Here is a 10,863-nt window from a genome sequence, read left to right on the forward strand (position 1 = left end):
CACACTTATATATCAGCAGTTTTCGTTGTTGGGTTTTCCTCAATTTGCTATTTTTGTTCATTTTTTCTTTTGCTTTCAGTGACATGGTTTTTCCCCCAAAGATTGGATTTTAGTTTTTGGAATGTTAAAGATTTAGTTTTTTGGTCTTTTTTGGAAAGGAATCCAAAAATATCAAATTTTTTGTTGAAATTCTTTGGCTTTTGGTTCAAATTTTGAATGCAAGAGATCCTGTTGGTCCATTTGTGACCATATTTTTTATTTACTTGATTATATTTTGTTGTTAGCAATGAATTTATGAATGTATGAAAAAAAATGCTAAATTTAGGGAGATATTGCTCAAATGACGATATTTTTGTATGGATATTTAGCGTTAGTGCGATTTCTGCTCTTTGAATTGGGGCAAACAACATTTTGATATTGCTCTTGGACCCCAGATAAAGTTCCCCTTTTATTAACGCGTTTAGGCGAGTAATTCTACGAAACATCTTGTGAAATTATAGAAGTTTCTATGTTGAACTCATTTTGCTTCACTTTGAATTGTTGTCTAGGGACTGCTTTTGGGAACTTGCTGGTGCACGAAAAAGCTCTTCGGGTTATTCAAATGTTCGGAGGTTAACTTTTTGTTTGGAGATTCGATCGAAAACAAGTTGTAGTCATGAATTTTCAGCAAGAGAAGTTCGTCAGGTTAGTTCGACGATTAGTAGTATAACCTCACATACATGATATCATGTTGACTAGTTTGCAACTATACAGCAATTTTCTGGCTTTTGGAGCCAAATAAGTCAGGATTTTGATGTTATGTTGTCCTGCTACTTTGAAGTACTTGCCGGGAGTTTTATATCACGGTGGCGATGGGATGCTAATAATGTGCCACTACTGTTGCTAATATCACTTCTTTCACTTGTTCTGTCCACACATTGGCACATAATTCCACACCCCGTCCCTGTCCTTTCGTTCCGAATTATGTTTAACTGTTGTATGTAATGTCTTGTTTCAGGCTTCAGGATTGGACTGCAGAGAAAAATGTTGAGCCACTATATTCTCCAGATGATGACATGCCACCAGGGAAGTCAAATTCCAAAGAAGCTTGGAATCTGGTTCTGAGCGCATTAAGAGTCATGGAAATCTTATTCAATTGACAGTGTTGTCGGCAACAGCTTTGGTAGTGGAATTCTTGATCCTCAAGGGCCATTCCTTCAGAAGTGGAATAAGATATTTGTATTGGCATGTATTATTGCCGTCTCCCTTGATCCCTTGTTCTTTTACATCCCTGTGATCGATGATAAGAAAAAGTGCCTTGGTTTGGACAGGAAGATGGAGATAACAGCTAGTGTTTTGCGTTCATTCGCAGATATATTTTATATTGTTCACATAATTTTCCAGTTTCGTACTGGATTTATTGCTCCTTCTTCTCGAGTGTTTGGAAGAGGATGGATTGAGATTTAACTTATTAAGATTTAGTTAAATCTTAACCGTTTCTTTTTGTCTTTTGATGCTTATGAGAGCAAAGCTCATTAAAATACATAGGAGCATCCATCCTAAAATCAATTAGTGGTACGAGGCACATGAAAAACAACGTTTTGAATAACTTTATTGGTACAATTTCTATCGATTGCTCGTCATCCTCTGGCTGTGGCGTCTATGGAGTACCTCAAGTTATACTTCTTACTTCTAAACTTCGATGGGGCAAATTCTCGATGGTCTATCAAATGTTGACATATAATGAGTTGTGTGATTTGAGAGAAACCAACCTACAACACTGGAAGAGAGTTTCAAACACGAAACTTCGGGTGCTTGTGCGAATAACTAATGATTCTTTACTTAACCCTGTATAGAAATAAAATCTACTTGTTACAAAGTAGCAGCACAATGGAGAGCTTCCCAATAATTAACGTCTCCTTCGCACTGTCGAGGTTTCCTTTTTATGGCGACGCCATGCTGCTTGCAAAGCATAAGCTGCCCTTGGTTTCCATTGCTCCACGTTAAAGCTAGTATTAAGGTTCGAGTGGCGGCGTTGCTCTTTGTTGAAAAGCCACCAGAATTTAGAGACTACCGTCTTCAACTGCTGCGCCCTTAGAACAAACACTTCAACTTCCGTTTGCGCCTTGACAGTTTCAGTTGACAAGGGGAAGTTAGATAAGCTGGCACAGTTGATCAGCACCCAATCGAAAAGATCTTCTCCGTAGAAGTCACATTTGCCAAGAAATCTTACCCTAGCAGTAGCAGAGGCGGTGTAAGTCAATAGCTTACCGCGTGTGACGAAGAGCATCTCAGCAAGTGGCTCTCCCTCATGAAAAATGATGCTGTTCTTTGCGTACCGCACCGGCGTGAGATGTTTGCAGATGGCGAACAACAGTTGCTCGTCCATGGTTTGAAGTATTGGCACTTCTCTGAGTGGACCTGAGCAGAGATGCCATTTTATATCCTTACAAAGTTCCACGGGAAGAAGGTGAAGAAAATTCTCCACGTCAATGCGTATGTTTTCTTTCAGTTTGTGTTTCATGGATTGCCAAATCCGCGCCTTAAGACTCCGTGGAAGTGAGTGGTAATACATCCACAATTCTATTTCTTGTTCCTTCAATCTCATTTCCTCCGATCTCGCAACTTTTGACAGCAAATATTTCTGTTTGACAAGTTGACAACAAAGATGTCTCTGTTAGTCCAAGTCGTGATTTTGTTACGGTCAAAACTACTTGAAGTGTTTTAAGTTGACCTGCAACTCTTATCTCACAAGAAGTTGGTTAAGTCTAGGACTTATTTCAAACGTTTGTTGTAGGTTAAACAGTCTGTAGCTTTCTTTGCTTTTCTGTTTGTATTTTTGAATTTCAACATGTAAATTGGGTTTTCAAACCCTGGATGTAATCTTCGACGTATTATAAACACATATGCAATTGAAGTGAAACGTTGAGTTCTTTCAGTTTTACAGGCTCATCAGGTTTACACAAGTAAAACTAGATTAAGTAATTGATAATTGAATACATGCGTAATCAGTCATTCGATAATTAGACTAAAGAACTAGGAGGGAATGGTTTAGCACCAACCTGCAGATTTCCAGCAAGAATTGCAAGTAGCACCAAGCCGGATATTGAAACAATAACTGAAAAGTTTATCTCCCATACGTAGGCAGTAGTGGGTTTGAGGCTTTGGCCGAGGGAGCTGCAATAACACGATACAACTAAACATATAAGAGGATATTCTCAAAAGTGCTTAATCCAGAAGCACTAAGAAATCCTTAGATTCTCTCAATAGTAGGATAATTTGGATAAGTAATAACCTTAGATTTTGTATCCCCCACCAGAAGCAGTAAGAAATCCTTTTTACAAAGGGAGTTGAATCCAGAACTATAGATTCAAGGGCATCAGAGTATATTCCAAATTTCTTTGTGTTTGTAGAGCAAGAGTTGTATACGAATGCGTTAGCTGCAAATGTGTCATCGCAAAATAAATAGCAGTGCGCACCTCCATGATATTCGCAGGATTCTTCCCAGCACATTACTACTCTTTCTATAGAAAAAATATACCAGAAGGCTCCAATAACCTACGTACAGAACCAGAAAATTGATATACAGAAGAACAAAAGCGTTTCAGATGTCGAAGGACTGATTAGAAAGAAAAATGACACGAGACCATCTTTGTTTTAGACATATTTTATAAACCATATGATTGGCGGTTGATGGTTGGATTCCTTCTTTATATCAAAATGGTTTCTCTAGCATCACCCGAATTAGAAATGGTTATGGAACTTACATGACCGGCAAGCATAAAAAGAAAGAGATCAGCCCATGCAGATTCGGCAAGGATGCTAGAACCCCTTTGAGCAACTTTTAACAAGGAGCCGATTCGAAATACCCTTAGTATATATTGATGCACAAACATATTGTTCCATAGAGATGCTTTAAGCCCCATATGTTTTAGTTTTGGAATGACAGCAAAAACTAGCACCTGGACAGATCAGAGCAAGCTTATAAGCTAGCATTACCTTGTAAATATTATAGCTCTACAATATAGAAAATGGCTTTCCATACCTGTGGAATTGGAAGAATTATAAGCATGTCGACTGGTAAGTACATCAACAAATATTTCCGTGCTCTTGCTCGAGTCTTTGTAACTGATTCGCCTTGTCGAGAGGCTTGAAAAGAATGAGAAACAATGCTTGCACGGAATTGAAAAATGATATGAAATATATAAAAGATATCAATGATGAACCGCAGAAGCGCAGTTACGGTCCCCAGTGTTCTGTCCTTGGTAAGGCAATTCTGCTCTTTGTTAACCGTAATGAGGTAAAAGAACAAAGGATCGGTTGAGAGGGCCATAACACAGTAAACTAAAAGTATCTGATTCCACCTCTGCAGGACAAACTCACGTAAATCAAGAAGCCTTTTCTTGGGGAATTTTTTCAGTGCTTCCCTAATATTCTTTGGGAATTTTTCTGCAGCATTTTTTTCTAAGTCATAGTGACGTAGCCTGAGTACAACATATTACAAACAGAAATTGGCTTAGAACTTTTTCCCATAACTCCAAAATGGCAAACATAAAAAGGACATTTGCTTACCGCGGAATTTGAACCTCCATTGCCATTTGCCAGTGCCACAAAATTTAACCTAGCAGATTATTTACCGGGTTAAAGAAAGGAAAAGACTCGAAAACTAGGGATGAAGAAAGAAGCAAAAAGATCAAGTGTCAGAAAGGTTTCATGAAAACCGGTTGAGTTCCAAGAAATGCAATATGTTGGAAGTAGGAAGCAGCAGCAACGGCGACCCTAAAAAGTCTAAAACCGACAAGTTCCTTCAAGTCAACAAAGCCATTAAAGGGCATGGATCCAATTCACACAGATATTCTCAAAGAAACTTCGAGGAGATTTCATTCCTCACAAGGCGCAACAAATAAAGTCAACCAGTCTTCTGAGTCTGATGACTTGGGCTTATGACATTAATTATCGTTTAATTTTCAAATGTGGTTTCATCTGAAAAATTTTGGATGCTTGTACAAGGTGATCCTTCGAGGATGAATTTTTGGATCCGTCATTGGTTCAACTTCGCATCGACAAGAAGAAGAATTCAAACTTGTATGAAAATTGAGCGCACTGCTCTGACCAATTTGCTTAACATGCATCTGCTTAATTCAAAGTTCACATACACTTTCGTGTGTGCGATATTAAAGGACGATCGCTCACATGCACATCTGGTTCTAGGACATTGATTATAAAAGTTAATACTAAGAGCATGCGTAACTTATTAGCTATACTTATGCTTGAACTAATTAGAAGAATCAATTTCGCTTCGAAGGATCGGCTTGCATACATAACTCTATGAAAAGTCTTTATCACTGAACATTTGATGTTGCAGAAGCATTACAACTACAAAGGGAGATAAAAAGTAAAAAGGATTGGAATGACTACGTGATCTGCACTGCACATATATGGACAGACTATACACTTATCTTTGCCAACCCTAGAGTTGAAGAACCAATTGAGACCTTGAGGATAGCATGAATGCATGCAACTCCAGGAATGGCTTATATATATTCGTCAGCAGTTCTTCGCGGCTTCATCTTGAACTTGAAATTTCTTTATGCCGTTGAAGTGTCACCATAAAAATTTATCCTCCATGAAGTGGGAGTAGCTTCATTCGATCGCCCTTCAAAGTAAAACTCTCATATTTCTGAATCTTCAACTTCAGAAGTCATCACAAAGCTAGGAAATACTCATGTTATATCCCTGCTAAGTGGTAAGAAATAGAACGGAAATAAGAAATACGTAGAGGCAGTAACAGTAATGACTGACAAACTTCAAGCTAAATATATTGCTTACTTAAATGCAGGAGATTCATATTCTTGATCATAGACGGATGCTTCAACACAAACTCCTTCCACTCTTCTTCATCAATCCACCCATCACCTTTCTTATCTGCGTTATATGTACCCGCGGAAAAAAAAAAAAGACAAAGAACTTAAGAACATTCAGCTAACTGAGCAAAGAAGAAGAGTCGTCACGATATATATATATATGAATTCGCATCTTATTCACAATCATTTCAATGACATTCATCCGAGAGTACCAGATCAAATTCGTGCAAAAGTGCCAACACCATCTCCTGTTGACTTTTTGTATTTTAGGTAGGATCCCTAATTGATTGTAATTCCGTGTATTCTCATGGAATCACTTGTAATTAGTTTTCTTTCCATTTATGTTAGGGTTGTAAACCTATAAGTACCTCTTATTGAGAAGAATATAATATCATTTAGAGCATTCCCTTCCTGGCATCAGAGCCAAGTCAGAAAAAAAAAAAAAAAAAAACCCTAGCTGCGATAGCGCTGTTGTCATTGCTACCCTTTCTAAATTCGAAACAAACAGCGAGCGACGCCGTCATTGCTGACCCGAATTCGTCGAATTGTTTCACTCTCCGTTGTGTGATACGACATACCAATTGGCCTGTCTGCTTCTGATTTGATCTGAAGCCGTGAAGGATTGCACAGATTGCCGCCTAAACGACTTATGTTGTTGCACCGTACCCGACTCGAGGTTCGACGACCCACGAACCAGGAATTGCTGTCTGAACCACTAAGCCACAGCGAACCCCGACCTGCAGCTGCACTGCTGCAACACTGAGCTTTGATTTGTATTTTGTCAGCCGCGAAGAACCCACCGTCACCGCTGCTCCATTCCGATTTAAACCGCTGCTGTTTAGGAAGGAAGAAGAAAAGTTGAAGAAAGGAAGAAGGAAACAAATTTGAAAGAAGAAAGCTTGCTGACTGAATCGTGTTTGACTGAAGAATAGGAAAAAAGAAGAAAGCTTGCTGGTTGAGGAAAAGAAAAAAGGAAAAGGGGAATCAAAAGTCCACGTGAGTGAAGACTTGGCTGGTTGAATTAGGCAATATTTTTTTTCTTTCTTCGGCCATCTTGATTGCAGCGGAGCTTGGGCTTGATTTATTTGGCTTGGGCTTTATCAATTAGTTACTCACGTGCACCCAGAGCAATGGTAGGCCGTACTTGTGGGACCAATCGTGACCGGTTCAAGTCGTGTGCATTAGTTGCCGAAGCTAAGGTAGATTCTAATCATACAGGTAATGATGGTAAGGCTTTAAAAATCTCCGCATCTGTTATGAATAGTACATGGATAATTAATTCTGGTGCTACTAAACATATGACTTGTGATTCTAGACAGGTCCAAACCCTAAAACCATCCACCAATACTATAGTTAGTGTTGCCAATGGTAATGTTGTCCCCATTATTGGGGAAGGCGATGTCTCCCTCTCTGATACCCTGAATCTTGACTCTGTACTTGTTGTTCCTTCCCTTGACTATAATTTATTATCTGTTGCTCAAATAACTGTCGCCCTACATTGCCTTGTTATTTTTTGGCCTTCCTTTCGTGTTTTTAAGGACATTCGGACTCGTAAGACGATTGGTTATGGTATTCGGAAAGGAAAGCTCTACTACTTGGAGCTGACATCGAACAGTTCTCGAAATTTAACTCAAGCTCTTGCCGTGGAAGGATCTCATGGGGAGAGGGATAAATTTTCGGAGGTTTGATTGTGGCATCGTCGACCTGGACATACTTCTTTCGGCTATTTACGAAGGTTGTTTCCTAGCCTACTTGAAACACCCCAACCCCATTTCATTTAAAAATTATTTTAAAACCTTAATTGGTGAGCCCGTGGGGCCCACCTTGTTTTATTTTTGTGTGTTTTCCCAGCTCTCTCTCTTCCTCTCACCTGAGCTCCCTCTCCCTCGTCTCTCTCCTTCTCGTCCTCCCATGAGCATACCCATCACCACACCACCCTCTCCGACGTCAAAGGCGTCATCATCATCATCATCAGTTCGTTCTCTCTCTCAGTTGCTGCGAGGACAGCAAAACCCGGACAGCTCCGACGCAGACAGCCCCTTTCGAGGCAATTTCCGGCCAAACCACGGCGAGTTGGCCGGCGTGAAAGGTATCAATCTCTTCTTCTCCCTGAGCACTACAACTTTCCCTTTTGTTTCACTCAATTTCGTTGAGTATTGAAAAAGTTATACTCATTTGAATCTTACCCAGTTTTCGGCGAGTCCGACGGCTTTCGAGGCATTTTCCGGCCAAAACAAGGCGAGTTAGACGTCGTGTGAGGTATCATTCTCTTCGCCTCTTCAAGGGCTACAACTTTACTTTTTGTCTCGCTTGATTTAGTTAAGTAGTGACAAAGTTATAGCCGTTTAAAGTTGGGTGGTTTTCCGGCCGAATCTCCGGCCTTCTTCCTCGGCAACCAGGCCTTTCAGGCCATTACAACCCCCGGGCCTTAGCCAATTGGGCTAGCCCAGTAACCCAGCCCGCTCCTTTTTATTTTTAAGTTATTTTGTTTTCAAAACCCAAAGGCCTCGGGCCTTAATTTTTGAAGGGGCCTTGGGCCGGTTTAATTCAAAGGGCTTAAAGCCCTGTTTGTTTTTAATAAGGCCTTAGGGCCTTTGTGTGTGTGTGTTTAGGGTTAGATGTGTGTGTGTGTGTTTAAGTGCATGTGTGTGTGTTTTTGGTGGTATATATGTGTTTGGGCTTAAGCCCAAACCTTATTTCTTTACCCTAAAATCTATTTTAACCCTAAAACCCTAGGTTTCTAAAATCTATTAGGGCCTCATCCATCCAACTCAATTTCCTTATTTAGTTCAAACCCAATAAATCCTAATCTTATTTAAACCTAAACCCTAATCCGGATTTCAAGCCTAAAACCCATTAGACCTAATTTGACCGTTGACCCCCGGTCAACGTTGACTTTAGGGTTGACTTTTCGGGTTTTCGTCTGGGACCTTTCTTAGGGTAATTCGAAGTTCTGAATCCATTTCCAATGTCCGTTTTCCCAAATTCAATTGCTATTATATAGTTTTATTTATTGTACTCTTTATGTGCTTAGGCGCAATTATTGTGACGTTTCCGTCTTCGCTAGTGGCGCAGCTTTTGACAATTAAGTACTGTGAGTGGACCCCTTCTAAAATTACATGATTTTATAGTAATTGCATAAATGATTAGCATGCCTACGAATTTTGTGAATTGATTTATATCAATCCTATTTACTGAATTTATTGATTTCGTCTCGTGTTTTGGTGAGGAAATAATTGTTAGCTTATATTGAGCCATATTTTAATATATATCATATTTTCTATAAAAACCATGAACTGGTAGACTATCTGATAGATGACGATAGGATGCTAGAACATGTTTTTGAACCCCTCTTTATAGTGTAGACGATGATCGGTAACCTATGCTATGAAGTGGTTATTCAAGAGAGACGTAACTATTTGTGCGTACCTAGTGGACACTATGCCGCCTGGGGCGAGGATTTGGTGTTGGCATTTAGGCCGGGAGAAATAATCCCTAGCGAAAGGCTGAGGGACACGGAGACAGGCATTGGGTCGGGAGAGAGTTATCTCTGGCTACGGGCACAGAGACAGAGGTGCAGGCATTAGGCCGGGAGTTATATTTATTCGGTGATCTATCTAGCAGCACACCGCGCTTACGAGACGATTTATGAGACGTTTACTGTTTTGATTTCTGCGATGAGATTCCGCAATATGGCTTTTGAGATATTTTTGGCATGCTAGGCTTTTTATTAAATCCATCATTTATTATGCTAGTAGTTTTCATTATATAAACTTTGAGGATTAGTATGTTGATAACTGTTTTATTATTATTATATATATAAACTTGATCCACTCACCTTTGTTTTGCGCCCCCATTCAGGACTTAGAATCAAGGCACCTAATCCCGGCGTGAAGACACTTCCGCAGCAGCATATTTGAATCCTCTCGATGTAGGACCCACTTCTTTATTCATTAAATTTTATCTTAATTCTTTTAGTGATTAGGTTTAGTTGTATGCTCTGAGCACGTTCCTAAAACTTTTAACTCATTGTATTTCAAATTTCTAACCCTTATTTATTTCATTATTCTTAGCTTTTGTATCAATTAATGGCTTTTGTCACTTTCGGGTGTCGGCCAGCATGTGTCTATCCTAGTATTCGGGGAATATCAGGGTCGGGGCGTGTCACTATTTGTTAAGCATGACGTTTCTAACTTTAAATGTGGTGTTTGTGAAATGGCTAAAAGTCATCGTACTTCATTTCCGTCCAGTATGAATAAAAGTTCAGTTCCATTTATGATAATTCATTCTGATGTTTGGGGGCCATCTAAAACTGCTACGTTTGGTGGTGCTCATTGCTTCGTTACTTTTATTGATGATTGCACACGTATGATTTGGGTATGTTTGATGAAGTCCAAAAGAGAAGTCCCTTCTTTGTTTCAGCAGTTCTATAAAATGGTACAAGTATAATATAAGTCTCACATACAGGTTCTCAGGAGTGATAATGACGGTGAATATGTTAACTCGGACCTTCGTGCCTTTCTTGATCATCATGGCATTGTTCATCAAACCACATGCCTATATACTCTACAACAAAATGGGGTTGCAGAACGCAAAAACCGTCAGCTTTTGGAGGTTGTTCGTGCTTCTTTGCTCGAGGCTCATCTCCTATTATCCTATTGGGGAGAAGCCCTCACCTCAGTTGCGTATCTCATTAATTGTGTTCCATCCCGATCCATTGATTTTCAAACACCACTTTAGACTCTCTCCTCACACGTTGATGCTCATGTAGTCCCCAATCTTTATTAATCTATATCCTTTGATTCTTTTCAATTATTCGTTGGACAATTAAAAATCAAGAAGTCCATATAAAATGTAAAAAAAAAAATGTGTAAATATCACCTCACTTTAATTATCAGGATAAATTAATAAAACAATCGAAAGAAAACAACTCCACCCAACGTAGATTTTTCAAATAAAAATAAAATATTTAAAATAACAATAATTTAAAAAAAAAAAATTGTCGCACGCATTAAAAAAA

General features: G+C 39.2%; 1 protein-coding gene across 1 annotated transcript; it reads right to left on the reverse strand.

Annotated features, from left to right (window-relative positions):
- Positions 1–1,566: 1,566 nt before the first annotated feature.
- On the reverse strand, positions 1,567–4,723 carry LOC103445435 (cyclic nucleotide-gated ion channel 1-like). The gene is made up of 6 exons (XM_017334660.3): positions 4,552–4,723; positions 4,025–4,463; positions 3,747–3,941; positions 3,275–3,537; positions 3,042–3,156; positions 1,567–2,623 (listed from the first exon to the last, which is right to left on the reverse strand). The coding sequence occupies exons 1-6, from the start codon at positions 4,575–4,577 to the stop codon at positions 1,889–1,891; spliced, it is 1,773 nt and encodes a 590-aa protein (XP_017190149.2). The 5' UTR covers positions 4,578–4,723; the 3' UTR covers positions 1,567–1,888.
- Positions 4,724–10,863: the final 6,140 nt, after the last annotated feature.

The sequence above is a fragment of the Malus domestica genome, chromosome 01 (assembly GCF_042453785.1).
Source record: "Malus domestica chromosome 01, GDT2T_hap1".
NCBI classification, from domain to species: Eukaryota; Viridiplantae; Streptophyta; class Magnoliopsida; order Rosales; family Rosaceae; genus Malus; species Malus domestica.

Excerpts from the sequence above, each read along its gene's own strand:
- LOC103445435 (XM_017334660.3), bottom strand. The coding sequence starts at position 4,577 with ATGGCAATGGAGGTTCAAATTCCGCG. Across the intron at positions 3,538-3,746 it reads TTTTTATGCTTGCCGGTCAT|GTTATTGGAGCCTTCTGGTA; the intron begins GTAAGTTCCATA and ends TTCTGTACGTAG. Across the intron at positions 3,157-3,274 it reads TGGGGGATACAAAATCTAAG|CTCCCTCGGCCAAAGCCTCA; the intron begins GTTATTACTTAT and ends GTGTTATTGCAG.